Source organism: Callorhinus ursinus, unplaced genomic scaffold, assembly GCF_003265705.2.
Source record: "Callorhinus ursinus isolate GAN/ISIS: 27379988/994484 unplaced genomic scaffold, GSC_fseal_2.0 scaffold4, whole genome shotgun sequence".
Classification (NCBI taxonomy): domain Eukaryota; kingdom Metazoa; phylum Chordata; class Mammalia; order Carnivora; family Otariidae; genus Callorhinus; species Callorhinus ursinus.
This window is the reverse complement of record NW_027397066.1, coordinates 86540754-86557497: the sequence shown is the minus strand read 5'-3', so window position 1 is coordinate 86557497 and position 16744 is coordinate 86540754. Positions and strand designations below refer to the sequence as shown.

General features: G+C 40.0%; 1 protein-coding gene across 2 annotated transcripts in view; it reads right to left on the bottom strand.

The window, feature by feature from the left end:
* ARHGEF38 (Rho guanine nucleotide exchange factor 38) overlaps positions 1–16034 on the bottom strand; it is a 121723-nt gene extending 105689 nt beyond the window's left edge. For both annotated transcript variants that reach the window (XM_025873731.2, XM_073891203.1), the window contains exon 1: positions 15826–16034. In XM_025873731.2, the coding sequence (XP_025729516.1) occupies positions 15826–16021 (196 nt within the window). In that variant the 5' untranslated portion in view covers positions 16022–16034. The remainder of the gene's footprint in view (positions 1–15825) is intronic.
* Positions 16035–16744: the final 710 nt, after the last annotated feature.

The following is a 16744-nucleotide window of genomic DNA, read 5'->3' as shown; positions in this document are numbered from 1 at the left end:
TATAGTCAAAGGAACTAATTTCTAAAGAAGAAAGTCTTTTACCTTAAGTACCAGAATCATAAATTGAGTTCAGATCTTCTGACCGTCACCCTCTCCTGGCCAGCCCCCTTTCTCCCCATACAGTGTAAACACCACCCATAATTCTATCTAGGGTTTTATTCCAGACAGATCATTACCAACCCCTCAGATATGATCGTGGATGCTCTTTCATCCCTCTCTCTACTATATTTCATGTCTGCCCCCATAAACCCAAAAAACCTTGGCTTAGCATTGCATTGAACCCTACTGACTTAAGTTTCACACAGTAAAATCTTTTATCAGTTTCAATGGAAATCTGACCCACAGGAAGATGAATGGAGCAGGCCTTCTGTGAAATAGGTTGAAAATAATTGCATGTCAGGCAGGTTTTGGAGAGGAGCCAGTGAAGTATTAAGAGAAAACGTGAAAGAGCAGACCCTCCACTGCTCAGAATTTGAAAGCTCAAACATTGGGGCAGGGAAATATTTTATTCTCATTCGGAGGACGTGTGATTTATTTCCACTGACTGCTAATTGCTACAGAAAGCAAAAGAGTGGGTTTCCAAAAGGAATGCAACAAAGCTTACCTGGCTTGAAAAATACTTAAGTGGCATTGGTTTCAATTTACAGGCCCCTCCAGTGAGCAGCATCGTGCAGCCAAAACAATTAGGAACTAAATAAATGGCGACTTTCTGGAAATGTCTTTATTCAAAGCCTTTAGCAGGAGATTAGTGAAAGAGGACATATTTTAAGCCCTGAATAGAAAGGGAACTTTACTTGTGAAGTCCTCACTGTATTCAATTTTTCTGTTGTAATTGTTCTATTGTTGAAAATGCAGAATTTTGGCTCAGTGAGAAATATTGGTTTTATCCACTTGTTTGGGACTCATTCAACAAATATTTATTGAGTGTTTGCTGTGCCAGGCATTGTTCTAGATCAGTAGTTCTCAACCAACAATTTTGCTCCCCTCCTCCCCCCGTTCCTCACCCCCAGAGATATTTGGCAATATCTGGAGTCATTTTTGGCTGTTACGGTTGGGGGACTGTAGGGGGGTGACTGGCATCTAATGGGTAGAGGTAAGGGATGCTGCTAATATCTTACAATGTACTGGACAGTGCCTTTCCAACAAAGAATTATCTGGTCCAAAATATTAGTCGTGCTCATGTTGAGAAATCCTGTTCTAGATGCTGGCAATACAGCAGTAAAAAAAGAGAAAACCCTCAGCTCTTATGAAACTCCTATTTTAGTGATGGAACAGAAACAATAAACTGATTAATAAAGAAGTATCTAGCATGCCAGATAGTGATAAGGCACTATGGAAGAAAATAAAGCAGGTGGTGGTTAGTAGTTACAATTCTACTGTGAGAAGTCACAGAAGGCCTCATTAATAAGGTGATTTTTGAGCAGAATTCTAGAGAGAAGTAAGTCATGGTGTGGGAGTGGGAGAAGCATCATTGTCTTCTCTTAAAAAAATCAGTTTGCTAATCATACATGAATTTAGGGTAAAGATAAATTTAAGGCAATTTGTGTGCAAATTATCAGAGTGTGATTGCTTTTTCCCCCTCTTTTTATCACCAAAAACTTTATGCTGACCTAGATAGAGGAGTACACCATTCTTTATTTTTATAGATTTTAGACAAATGAGAAACAGGGTTGGCTTTCCTCACAACCAACTGAAACAGACTCTTTTAGTTCAATTTAATTATTACAGGCTATGGGTTCCAAACATCACACACAACACAATGAGCCATGTGTAAGTATATATGTATATAGTATACATAAATGTGTAGTATATGTGCACGTATTATATACAGTGAGTACATGAATAGACTCTTATTATACATGATGTAATCTGAGGACAGAAGAAGTCATCAGGGTTGAACACAAGCATAAACATGGAGGAGAGTATTTTGAAATAAGATCAAATTGTGGCCTGAATGTTCTGTTTGGTATAATTATTGTTGTCATTGTGAATTTGTACATACTTAAAATAACATATACTAAAAATGATACAAGGCTTGAGCTTTCCTGATAGGTTTATTCCAATCCAAAATCTTATTTGATTAATGTTTCACTGAAAAAATTAATTACAGCTATATGTTGATTATACTCTGTATTTGAAAAATCAAATACATAAAAAAAATTATTTGCAACTACAATACAATGAAGCTTTGATTTTGTCAGGGAAGTATTGACTTTGTTTTCCAAGAATTCCTTCATTAAAAGAAATCTAATTCCCATCTTAATTTAATATTGCACTCTACACAGAAATGCTCAGAATAATGAAACAAAAGCACCCTGTGAGATTGTAATTGTAGTATTTTTTAAATGTTTGGTTAAGATTTTCATATTTTAAAACCTGTAGCACCATTGTAACATAATGGTAATCCTAATTGTCTCATTGGTGTGGCATTCACAAGCAAGCCAAACTCTGGTCAGTACTCTAAACTATTTTTAAGTACATTATTTCTGTTTTTAGATGTATAGACTGGTTAACAAAGAAAAGGAGAGAATCACTGCTTAGAATCTTTCATTTGCCCAGACCAAAAGTAATTTAATTTCTTTATCCATATCTGGTTATAAGCATGTGAGATTGCATTCCAAGGAAGAACCTGTGGGTCCTCCATCATGAAGTAGGTGTGATTTTTGTATGCCCTTGCTAATGAGGGTGGGACTGTAAGGGTGATCCAGCCAAACACAATATAGAGAAGAGGATTATGAGATGAGATAAACATTGATTAATTTTTGTCTGGATTAAATATCATCTGGGTTAAATCCATATCCAGGAGCTGTGACCCTGAAGTAAGTAAAGTGCTCAAGATGGGACTTCAAAGGAGCCCACCGGAGGGAAGGGCCTCCTATCCCCATCCAGGATGTCCACTGCATAAACGTTATGCCACCTACTTACTGTTTAGTCTTTATTCATTTACACACTCATTTACTCAACAAATGTGATCATTGAGTTCTGGCCAGCATACAAGTGTTCCTGTCCTCGAGAAATTCAATCAAGTAAAAGACCCAGTGACATGTAAATAGTGAATATGAGAAATGTATAGAGGATGTGATACACAAATGTCTTTTGTGTGTTAAGACTCAGAACTATTGACTTGGAAAGATGAGTAGGGGGTTATAAAGCAAACAGGGTGAGGGAGAGCACTCCAGTTTGAAGAAACAGCACATAGCAAGTTATACCAGTCCAAAGAAAAACTGTCCGCAGAGATGAGCATGAAAAGATGGGGTCAAGTTGTAATTGAGGCCTTGTATCCATTGTTACAACCTGGAATCTCCTACCTTTATTATTTTTTAGTGTTATACCTGACATCAAACGTACCCTGTTCACTGTTTTTAAGTGTAGAGCTCAGCTGCATTAAGTACATCCACGTCAACCATGACCACCATCCATCTCCAGAATTCTTTCATCTTCCCAAACTGAAACTCTGTACTCATTGAACACTAAGCACCCCCACTCTCCTGTTCCCCAGCCTCTGGCCAACACTATTCCACTTTCTGCCTCTATGAATCTGACTACTCTAGGTACCTCAAGTAAGTGGAATCATACAATAATTGCTCTTTTGTGTCTGGCTTATTTCACTTAGCATCATGTCTTCAAGCTTCATTCATGTTGTAGCATGGTCATAATTTCATCCCCATTTTTTTTAAAGATTTTATTTATTTGAGAGAGACAGAGGTAGAGAGAAAGTATGAGTGGGGGGAGGGGCAGAGGCAGAAGGAGAAGCAGACTCTGCCCTGAGCAAGGAGCCCTGACGCGGGGCTTGATCCCAGGACCCTAAGATCATGACCTGAGCCAAAGGCAGACACTTAACGACTGAGCCACCCAGGCGCCCCTCATTCCCAATTTTTTTGATCATGTGTCAAACTGTTTTGAGCATGAATATCTAATATATGTATAGTACTAACGTATCATGTACATTATAAAGAATACTAAAAAATAAATATTTTCAAAGGATAAAACTGAAAAATAAACTTATTTTTTCTTGACATAATGGGTTGTCTTGAAAAACTCCTAGGCTATCTGTACCTCTTTGGATACCACTGCTATAGAACATGGAAAAGCATTGAGGGCTCTTAAGCCAGAGGAGCAATATGGCTTGACGTTCCAACTCAGTTTTTCATCAGACATCCCCATCATGCTGTGTGCTCTGTTGTTAGTGATGAAGAGTAGTTTTCCAAGATTAAATAACTTAAATAATGAGATTTTTATTCTTAAAGTGGAATATTCTAGTGAATCTAGAAAGCATATAACTCAACACTACAGTTGTGCATCTTTCTAACACATCTACATATAACATTTTGTTGAAAAGCATAAAATAATACAGCCACTGGAATACACTTGTTGGTCACTGTTTACTTCAAGATTGCAGATGAATGTACTGGCAGAAATTAAGAGTCTCTTGATATTTTTGAGTATTGTTCAAAATTTTATCAAAATCAGTCAATGCCTTAAAAATAAATCACAAAACAGGTACAAGTACTAAAAACTAAGGTTAGAACAATGGAGATTACATGGTGGTTGTAAAAGCATGTACGTTGGAGCCAAGCAAACCTCGGTGAAACTTAGTCTTCACCATTTACTAGCTATGTGATTGCGGGACAGATGGCTAGATCTCTCTTAACCTTAGTGTTATCATCTATAAACATATGACAGTATCTGTTTCATTTTGTGCTTTTTTGGGGGTTCTCTTTTGTTGTGTTTTGGACCCTGTCAGGATCCAATATTGTCAGAATGTTATCGGGATAATACGTTATTTGCTAAGTTGTTTAGAGCATAAAATGACATAATGCACCTATGTGCCTAGTACACATGCTCAGGTGGTGTTAGTACCATCTTTTTCATTTATGAATGAACCCTCGAACAGGAAAACTAGTTTTAATGCCCCAAGTAGTAGGACACATTTAATCGCTTTGTCTGGAATGCCCACCACTCCATGCCCCCAAACAATCCAAACTGGAACTCAAGATTCAGATTTCAATGTCTCTAATTTTTACTAAATTTTAGAGGTGCGATAAAGCTCTTTGTCATCACAATTCTTATATCGCTTTATTGTATCTCTAGTATAATAATAACCACTTAATATGAGGTGAATGCTGTGATGAGCTGATCAGTTTCCCTTCAGGAGCAAAAGACTTCTTGCCCCAGCTGCAGGGTGAGCCCCCAGCAGACAGGCCCTCTTCTGGAACTGTTTTAGGTAAGAACACCTCCCAGGTCATACCTCCTTCCCAAGGTGGCCCCAGCCACTTAAAGGGTGATGTAGGGCCAGGTCCTTTGTACCACTGATGACAACTCTGAAGAATCATGTTACCTTTAGGACTTGTCTTTAGAGTTGACTAAGGCTTCCTCTGAGACAGGATCAGAGCGCAACTGCTTCTCTCTCAGCTCTGTGCCTTTCCCTTCTCTTCCCCAGGTGAGGGTCACAAGAACATAAGCTCTCTCCTGCACCCTACTCTCCATCTAAGAACCTGCAATCCAGAAACTCAACCTACAGCCACACTTCAGCCACTTACCATGTTGTTACAATTATTGGTTCGCTGCCTGTCACTCAATGGACGGGGTTTGCTTCTGATGTATTTCTGTATTCTCAGGATCTAGTCAATATCTGGCACTTATGAACACCGAGCAAATGCTTATTGAATAAATTCATTAAAACTGACATCTCATTTCTTTGGCTAAGAAATTATTTCTTTTCTTGTTTCATTAGATTTATTTATTTATAGTGTTTCTCCCTTTACAGTAAAAGAATTTAGAGCAGCTAACCCAAAAGTTGGCTACAATTAAGTAATGGGGCGATAGGAATGACAGAATCTTTAAGATGAATCTATCAATGATAAGGTTCAATATAGTTGTCATTAGTCACTTAATATTTTTTCGTCATTGAGCTGAGCATCTACCATATACCAGGCACTGCTTAAATGTTAGGGGCGCCTGGGTGGCTCAGTTGGTTAAGCGACTGCCTTCGGCTCAGGTCATGATCCTGGAGTCCCGGGATCGAGTCCCAAGTCGGGCTCCCTGCTCAGCAGGGAGTCTGCTTCTCCCTCTGACCCTCTTCCCTCTCGTGCTCTCTATCTCTCATTCTCTCTCTCTCAAATAAATAAATAAAATCTTTAAAAAAAATGTTAAAATAAGACTAAATCTCTATCTCCAAAGAGAATTATATTCAAATGGAAAAGAGAGGTGAAAATGGGATAGTGTAATTTTAGAAGGCAGTAGGTGGTACAAAGGCCCCAGAAGGTCCTGAACACCTGGAAATATGCCGCTTTGGCATATTGATTATTTTGAGCTGAAGGCAACTGAGAAATACGAGATGCAGGAAGGGCTCTCCTTCCCCCTACTTTGTACCCAAAAACAAAGTATACGTTTCTTGTGAGAAATATGCCCTCCCGCTATCAGGAAGAGAACATTCTTATGCCCAGAAATGGGGTAATCTTGACATCAAGATGAGTCTGTACAAACCTCACTAAAAAAAATAACCTTTATATTCCATGAGTGCCCCCCACATATTTGCTGTTTACTTCCTACAATTTCACATCCCTAGGCCAAGCCCTTTTTCCCTTTGTCTTCTCATGTCTCCACAACTTATCATTCTTTGTTAAAATGGTATATAACCATGGGTCTAATAGCTTTTTTGGGGATTTTCACTTCTTTCTATGACTCCTTCCATGCCATATAAAATTGTTAACATGAAATAAAATCTATATGCTTTTTTCCTGTTAATCTGTCTTTTGTTAGTTCAACTCACAGGTCCCAGCCATGGAAGCTAAGAGGATAAAGGAAACGTCTTTCCTTCCTTACACCTCTTCAGGTAGGATGGTCCAAGAAGGACTCTCCCAGAAGGAGAGCAGAGGCCTTGATGATGAGAATCCATCCTTGCTGAGATTTGAGGGAAGAAACTTTTAGGCAAAGAAATCAGCTACTCTAAATGCCAAGCATTCAGTACAAATTGGACTCTAAGCTCCAGGAAGCTAAATACAGAAAATTGTTTGTTTTTTATCCGGGAGCGATACATGTTTCATTCTTAAGAGGACCCAAAGTTTTTCCTTGAGTAAAACTTGATGGCACGGAGAGAAGTAAACAATGTCTTCATCAACTATTTCACAACAAAGACAGAAGCAGAAATCTGTGACAGCTTTTTGTAGTGACACTGAAGGCCTAACATTAAGAAGCATTCAGGAAAGACAATTCTGTGAGGGGCTGCAATGACTCAGAGTTCTCAGATCAGTAGCTTGATGACATGACCTTTAAGTTTTCTTCTTTGAGTCAGAACTGGATGTCAGACAGTCAAGATTACATTCTCTATCGAGGGCCTCAGCACAGGTATCCTAGAGTGTTCCATTTATTCTCTGATTCATTAATCAAGAACAAAATTGTTCAGAACAACCTAGGACAAAGGCTTTTAATCATAACACTATTTTCCTGCTGCATTTAAGATTCCCAATTTAGGTTGACTTCATAGAATTCTACGGAAATATCACCTACCAGATAATGAGCTGCTTGTTCCTAGTATATAATTCCTTTTTTTTTTCATTTGTGCATGCATACACCACCACCCCTACTCCCACCCACCCCATCCCCATTGCTGTAGTGTTCACAGGGTTTGGATTGTATATTGGTTTTTGAGATGCAAATAAATAAATGACAGCAAGCATAAAATGAAAGAAATAGTGTCAAGATAATCAAGGAAGAGGGAAATGGAGATCACCAAGCTATACTATAGGGCAGGCTTGCTTAACTTGACTTTGTAATTTTGTTTCCTGACAATTAAACAAAAAGAGCATTTATTAAACAGTAACACTCTTGCAGGGGAGTGTCACAATAATTCCAAAGAAAGGATATGTATTCCAAAGTGAAAAATTTAATAGGTCAGGCTTTAGCATCGTAGCAGAGGAATGTCACCACATTACAAAACATGTACTGTGATCCTCAAATTGCTTTGACTTCTCATTACTAGTAAACCATACAGATGAATACCTACAAAGTCAATGAATTAGATGCATCTTATTTGCAAATATTGAAAGCACCCGCGTTCTGATCCAAGCTCTACCACCTGAAGGAGTTCAGGACATGACACCCCAAAATATGCTGCCTTGGTATATTGATGATTTGGAGCTGAAGGCACTTGATAAACAGCAAGTTCAGGGAGAGGCTTTCTCTGCACTCCCTCTATCTGCCTAAAGACAGATACACCAAAAGGAACTCAACTGTCATAAATCCTCTCCTCAGGAATTTCATCAACTGGGGAGCGTTGAGTTTTACCATAGGAGAGAAAACTAGAAGTTGACACCACACCCAGAAAAACTTTGTCACAAAATATTACCTCCCTATCTGTTCTTCTCAGGACCCAGTCATCTTTCCTAAAATGGTTTACTCTCCCCTACATCTCCATTTCCCGTTCACACTATGCTGCTATATAAGCTCTCAAATCTCACCATTTTGGGGGTGTGCACTTTTTTTCCCCCCTGTGATGCCACCCAGCAGGTAACATTTAAAATCAATACACTTGTATACCTTTTCTCCTGTTGATCTGCCTGTTGTCAGTTTATTTCCTAGGCCCAGCTATTGATCCCAGGAGGGTAGAGGAAGTCTTTCCTCCCCTATGCACCTGTTTTTTTCAACTATGAGACCAGAACTGAAAAGGTGCTGCGATTAAATAAAAATGTGTGAAAGTCTCCAGGCCGGCACAGTTGCGAGCAGATGACAGTCTCTCCTCTCTGCCTTTCCTTCCCTCTTCTTCTTCACACCCAGTATAGAATAAGTACCTGTCTCAAACAGAGCTTACAACCAAAAGTCACTTATAAGCAGCCTCCCTTGAGTGTACAAATGGAGGCCAACACATCATGTCTACATATTTAACAATTGTGAGTCAAGCTGGCAAACTGTTAAATAAAATATGTTATAGCGGGCGCCTGGGTGGCTCAGTTGGTTAAGCGACTGCCTTCGGCTCAGGTCATGATCCTGGAGTCCTGGGATCGAGTCCCGCATCGGGCTCCCTGCTCAGCGGGGAGTCTGCTTCTCCGTCTGACCCTCCCCCGTCTTGTGCTCTCTATCTCATTCTCTCTCTCAAATAAATAAATAAAATCTTTTAAAAAAATAAAAATAAAATGTGTTACATCTTTCTGTGTTGGTAAATATACCTTCATAATAATCTGGAAGGCCAAGTTCAAATTAGATTTTTCAGCTCCCTCAGAGTTTCATGCCAAAATCTAGTAGGAGGCCCTGGGGTGCACTCACCTTCCCAAGTCCTGAAGCCTGTATCCCTACTTTTCCTCTTCCAGCTCTCTCCCTCCCACAAGGGGCCCGTAGGCATGATGTGAATACCCCAGCTTGATCAAGCTCCAGACACACCTCCATAATCAACTGTCCCTCAGGCCCAAGAGTGTGCGCACCAGCAACCACAGTCTGCCCTGAGGAAGCGGGGAGGGCAAGGGGTCCAGCAGGCCTTGGAGCCACTATTGGGGCCTGTTGAGCAGAAGGTTCCATGGTCCCAGGTTCCCTGAACTTGGTCTAGAAATAAAGGTAAGGTTCTCACGTAGTCAGTAACTTTGGCCCCATGGACTCCTCACCTTCTTGGTGGAAAGGGGGCCACAGAGGGGCACTTGAAGGCATAACCTGAAGCCAAGTCTTGCCTGGTTCTAAGGGTGATACTGCTTTTTACAAGTTCAGCAGTTGTTTCAATAATTGCACCCTTCCCAGGAAATCAATATCCACAAAAGTACTGAAGTTAGCATGATTATGTCAAGAAGAGGTAATTCTATAAAAAGAGGGTTTTTTTTTCCTTTCCTGTATCTACAGAGACAAATATGAATGTAGCTTAAATCTCAGCCATCTTTCCCCAACTCTACCATTATTTTAAGGTACATTTCTATCCTTGCTTCCTACTTCTGAGTTCCCTCTTTCTCTCTTCTCTCTCCCTCCCTACTGCCCCCCCCCCCCCCACCCCTCCCGGTGCTCCTTCCCTCCCCCCACCCCTCCTCCCCCTCCCTCTCCCCTTCCTTCCTTTCTTCCATTCCTCCCTCCTTCCCTCTTGATTTCTCATTTCTTGTTTTGATAAACTCATAATTTTTGTGGACAAAAAAATGCAATTAGAAGCTGGATTTGCTACTTTCAAGAAAGTTCTATCTAGTGTCCCATAAGTAGAACACAGGAATAAATTTTCTTACCACAATGTGATTGTAGCGGAACAGCTCCAACTTCTTGATTCCTGGGACTCACCCTTTATTTAATTCAAATGACTCTTCCCCAAACCATAAAATACCTTTACTAAAAAAGAAGGAAAGTAATATATCATGCTTTTTTTGGCTTCTATGTGTGTGATGAGACAGAAATTACTCAGATTTACAAGTGTCTTGACTTTTATAAAGATTTACCCTTCAAAATATGAAAAACACCTTATTTACACACTGGTGTTACATTACTGATCCAAGTATTTCCCACTTCAGTAAAGGGTGTACAGAGGCACATAAAAAAAGACTTATTAAATGCTCAAAGAACAGGAGGAACACAAAGGGCTTGTAGCACTAAGATAGAAACGTGCTCAGACAGCTACACAATTAGTTTTATTCTACCCTTCCCTAGGCCAAATTACCAAATCTCCCAATGTTAACTATACCTCCTGCTCACTTACAGATTGGTTTGTATTCTTAAACATCATTACCAATTAAATGTTCCCATAATCTTACCACATCTAACTTATGATTTAAGCCACTTGTCTTTGTCCTACAATATATGTTATTCTGTATAACGTTCATCAGTAAGTTGGTTCCTTATCATCACCACAGTAAAAACACTTTAGGCTTTCAAAAAAACAACCAAGCAGTCCTTTCTTAATGAGAATGATATAATAGTCTTTGAATACAAAAAAAGAAAGAAAGAAAGAAAAGACAAGACCATGGACCTATTATGAATTGGAGATGTGGGTTTGACTTGTGTTATCAGCAACAGTAATGACACTTTACCCATTAGCTCTCACTCTTTCACCTGATACTTGACAAGAAAGAACGTACATAGGCCAAAAAATTAACCAGAGGTTTAGTATGGCCATATAGAATAAAAGTAACTGACCCACTGTCGTAATTAGTTTGGGTTGCTACAACAAATATACCATTGATTGGATGGCTTAAACAACAAACATTTATTTTTCTCTTAGTTCTGGAGTCTGGGAAGTCCAAGTTTAAGGCAGATCCAGTGTCTGATAAGGGCCCATTTCCTAGCTGACAGATGACTGCCTTTTCAGACCCTCACATGACAGAGAACAGAGAGAGAGGGAGCGAGGTCTCTCATGCTTGTTCTTATAAGGTACTAATCCCATTCAGCAGGGTTTTACCCTCATGACCTGATTATCTCCCCAAAACCCACCTCCAAATAACATCACATTGAGGATTAGGCTTCAACATGTAAATTTGCAGGGGACATAAACATTCATCCCATATCACCCACACTGAGGCCTGTAATATCAGTCATATCAATCATGTAAGATTTTCAGAAAAGGCTGCTGAATGTTAATCAATAAACATTTTATAAAAAGTTTTAATCATTACAGAAGTATGTCTCAAGTACACATACATAACTATGTTTGCATACTGTAGATAAATTAGATAATCTGCATACATACAGACACACTTGTACATAACTTTTAAATTAGGCATATTTCAAATGTATAGTTCATACATATAATCATACACAAAATCATTTCCCAAAGAAAAGAGTTTTAATATATCAGCCAGTCAGTTTCCCCTGCCTTGATCACTCTCCGTGACTCCCCAGTAAAATGGCAATGAGGAGCTGAGCTGGCTGGGAAGGTAAGGTGATGCAGCTCTTGTGATGAATGGAAGAAGAGGAATGAGCTGAAGGAGGGTCTGCTGTGCTCTAAAATGTAGAGTCAGGAATGAAATAGGCTTCCACTGAGAATTATTTGTTATCTAGGCAACACTGTACATTTTCATCCCTAATATGTTTATTTCTTTTTTCCTGAAGAATCATCTTTATTAATGGAGACATGTATCCTCACATTCAAAGGTACAAGGGCTATTAATTCAGGCTCCGAGGTCTTTCCTCACACTGATTCCCTACCTGGACCAGCTCGTTCAAGTCATTCATTCTATTTGAAAGATACTGAATGCTTACGGTGGGCTGGGCATGATTCTAAGTGTAGAGAGGGAACAGTTACCAAGACAGATAGGGTCTTTTTCACGGAGTGGGGGATGAGAGATGGGAGAACAAGTGGGAGTCAATAATAGGCAATAAACAAGGAAACAAACTACCTAATTTCAGACAGAGATCAGTATGATGAAGAAGTTAAAACATGCTTCTCTCCCCATCCTGCTTTTCTCCTGGTGCCCACCTTATCAACTCTTAACAATGTTTTCCAACAACCTCCCCTGCCCAATCCTGAATAGACCATTTCCTCCTTTTATGGACCCGCTGATCCCACCTGTATTCTTTCATGCCACTTTATTGCATTTGTTTACCTGTCTTATCTTTCCCAATGAGTTTAAGCCCCTTTGGAGTAAAGGTCAGACTTTTTTTTTTTCTTAATGATTTTGTAGTTGTAATCCCTGGCATACATTCTGGTTTTGCTCACCACATAACATACCCAATAAATGCCAATTACCTGAACAAATCTGTTGAAGGAATATAGGAGCTATTAAGAGTAAGCTAGCAAAGGACTATTATTGCAAAACTTGAGGCTTAGTGACTATGTTGTGATCACAACCTTCTACAAAGATTTTAAAGTACTCTCATTAGAACCATGTTATTTTTTAAAAGATTTATTTATTTGAGAGAGAGAAAGCACACACGTGCTCCCGAGTGAGGGTGAGGGTCCAGAAGGAGAGACTCTTTCAAGCAGACTCCCTGTTGTGTGAGAGCCCAACGTGGGGCTTGATCTCATGACCCAGAGACCATGAGCTGAGCCAAAACCAAGAGTTGGAGACTTAACTGACTGAGCCACCCAGGTGCCCCCAGAACCATGTTCTATTGTTTAATGTAGTAGCTCTTACCCAGTGTGCCATTTTTAAAGAAATTACAATTTAGGATTCACACTACTAAAGTGATGTCAGCCAGAAAGTGAATTGAACAAGTAGACTGTGTAGTGTGAGTTAAGAGGTGAACCCAGGGGCACCAAAGAAAGGTCACAGATTTCCCAGAACCCAGAGAATTTTCTCGAAGAGACAGAGCAGTGAACCATATTACTCAAATAACAACACTGCACTGAAGGACTCTGGCTAAATAATCTAAGGCCTCTTTTTTTTTTTTTAAGATTTTATTTATTTATTTGACAGAGAGAGACACAGCGAGAGAGGGAACACAAGCGGGGGAAGTGGGAGAGGGAGAAGCAGGCTTCCCACTGAGCAGGGAGCCCGATGTGGGGCTCGATCCCAGGATCCCAGGATCCCAGGATCCCAGGATCATGACCTGAGGCAAAGGCAGATGCTTAACGACTGAGCCACCCAGGCGCCCCAAAGGCCTCTTTCCAGCGTTGAAAAGCACCTTGTGACCTCACAGTAGCTTTAGGCCATCCATCAGAGGGCTCTAACCAGCTCAGATCTTTATCCAATGCCTCCCAGGGAACTACCAATTCCAAGGTAGGCAGAGGAAAAACTCTCAGCATTGCCATAATAATAATAAAAAAAACTTCTTAAGGTGATTTAGGATTCATCTGCATGATAATGGGTACAATGCAGACCAGAGTGCAAACCCAAAAGAACTGATTGCTTTGAATGCTAATGAGAAAATGTTTTCTATTGATGCCAAAGCAGTTACAGGAGAATCTTACTAAAAGTTCTATTAGGCATTAATATCAGACTCGGATTTTATTAAGGGTTACATCTGAAAAGTGTTACTTATCAGGGGCCAACCTGTCTTACAGCTCTGATGTGCTCATCTCCACTCCCTGATGATTTTTCTCCTACACAAACAATTCTAGGAATATGGGTTGTTAACTCCTGAGTCTTCTTCTAGCTTCAAAGACAGGATCCAACAAGGAAACCACAAAGCTAGTGGAGTACATAAGCAGCCTGAGGTCTTCTGCAGACCAACAAACATCTGCCGTCTTTTGTGGTCACAGATTTTTTTTTTTTTTTTTACTAAGTTTAGGAACTGAATTTCTATTTTTTATTTGCTAATGGAAAATCTGGACCAAAAAGTTGCTGAATTAGTGAATCTCAGACAGAATAAACATGTTATTAGAGATGAAGCCATGGGCTTTGTTTATGTGGTCTCTTCATCAAAAGACAGAAAAAGAGTTGAAATGGATTGGTAAATTAGTAAATTTGATTAATAGAATAAAGTCTTATTCTAATTCTATCATTATTGGTCCCATTATTCCTAAAATAAAAAAATAACTATTATTGTGCACATCCCATATTTCAGCCAATATGCCAGGTGTGTCATGTAATTATCTGATTTCATTCTCCCAGCAACACTATGTGGTAAGTATCATTGTCCCACTTTCATAGATAGGGAAACTGAGGCTCAGAAATTAGAAGTAATTTGCTCAAAATCTTATAAGTCATAAGTGGAAGAGCCGGGATTGCAAGACAAATGTGTATGACTTTAAAATTTGCATTCTTGCCAACATATCCATTGCCTTGAGAAAAGTTAATTTCAAAGATCAAACAATACCTCTTTCCCATTTTTTTAAAAAGTCCTTTAAGGATAAAACTTGACTGCATTTTAACCCTGAGCCATCAGGATTTTTTTAAAGCGTTAATTCACAGTAGTTATCTTTAAAGATTTCATTTAAATGAATTTAATTTATTTCATTAATTTGTATAACTAAGTCTGAGCATTTTTTTTTTTTTTTTAGGAAAGAGACCTACTAAGTACAAGTGTGTTCTATTGGTCTTTCTAGCCTCATCATAATCTGTCAGTCCAGAATGACAGCTCGTGGTGGGATTATAAGAGCTCAAACTCACAGTGTGCTCAAAGTGGGAGAGACAGGTTCTGGGGATCACATAACAGGTACCTCAGTGGATACTTAAAACATTGCACAATCAGCATCAAAATGAAGTTTACTCGAACAAGGGACCTTCAAGAGAAAGGGAGCGAGAAGAGAGGGTGGATGGGAAGGACTAGACATTCGGGGCCTTAAACCGATGTGTTATAATAACTGGTGTATGTCAAACTCTCTTATGACCATCACAAAATAAACTGAAGTCATTTCCTCAAGAGTCATTCAATCTAAGCATGCTAAACATCTCTTACCATATTTGGATGCCATTGGATTCACTCTGAAGGAATGAACACCTATCTGATTTTCAACAAATCCTATTATACCAACCCAATGACTGACATTCCTCGTTTTCACAGACATGATTGCAGTTTCATGCCCCTGTTTAAGATAACCGCAATCACAGTTCAGTACAATTACTTGGAGAGATCTCGTAGTGTGACATCCCACACCTATCTATTGAGAGAAACTGTCTGTCTAAATCATTTGCTTTCTAGAGCTTCCCACTTCTTAAATTGGCTGCAGGAGGGAGAAGGAAGGGAGGAAGACTGCAGAAAAAATATTACCCTCACCAGGAAAAAAGTACATTCAGAATAATTCAGAATTGGTTCGTTAACTATTGAAACACATAATAAATAATAAATTTTTTTCCCATAATTTATGAGTGACATTTACTTTCATTTTCTTATTTTTAAAATTTTTCCGATTTGCCTTATTTCCCTCCTTCCAGAGAAGATAATATTCGATTTTTCTCCTTTGCCTGAAGTCATTTCTTTGCAAATGGAAGAGTAGGAGAACGGAGCTGGCTGTGCAATAACCTAGGACAAATGATTTGTGTTGGTTACCTTGTAGTTTCTGGTTGTATTCGGTCCTGTCAGACTGGCTCCTCCTCAAGGTACCAGAGTGGTCCCCAGGAACACTGCTGTCAACCACTGTGTCGGTCTTCCTTCTCTCCAGCATATACAGCCTGGGCCTCAAGAAAGTCAGATTCTTTTTCTTGGTGCCCATGTTCTCTTTCCCAGTGGCTTCTCTGGGCTCCATCTGAGGCAAAGGCAAGCTTTGGAGACTTGCAGGCAACGGCTATTTGCTGCAGTGCCTCAGGGTCAGGGTTGAAGCCACCAGAGTGACGAGTTTTAACTGCCCCCTTCTTACTAAACGGCTTCGCTCCGGGGTTACCTGGCTGTGACTGCCACCTGTATGGAGTCCCAGAGCTCCACCCCTATGAGGTCATTCTTTTTTATACCTAGAATCCAACAGGGGAAGCTGCCACCTGTTACCTGAGAGACCTGCAGCACAGAGCTAGGCAAAGCAGGGACTTCGCTGTCACATGCTACCGGAGCAAACAAAAATCTCATTGTGTGTGGCCGCGAGGCTGGGGGTTGGGGGAAAAGGGAAGAACAGGGTGGGGCAGGCCAGAAGGGCAGTGCTCGGGAGTGTAACCTGCGGCTTGTGGGTTTAATGTGTGCCTGTGGGCATGGACAGATGCACTGGGACACTGCGTTGTGGTCTGCTCGCTGGAGGCACACAGGGGCTTGCATGGGACTTTTAGCTGGAGTCACCCACGTGTGACCCACAGAGTTAGTGTGGGGTGGTTAGGATTTACAACAGCATCACAACAGTGGGTACAGAATCATTTTTAAGGATTACCGTGTGCAATCAAAAGTCGTGCTTCCGCCTTGATGAACATTCTCAAATTATTTACCAACAATGTATTTGCCAAACCTTGCTCCACATTCTCAAGGAAACAGGCGTTTGAATTTGAGA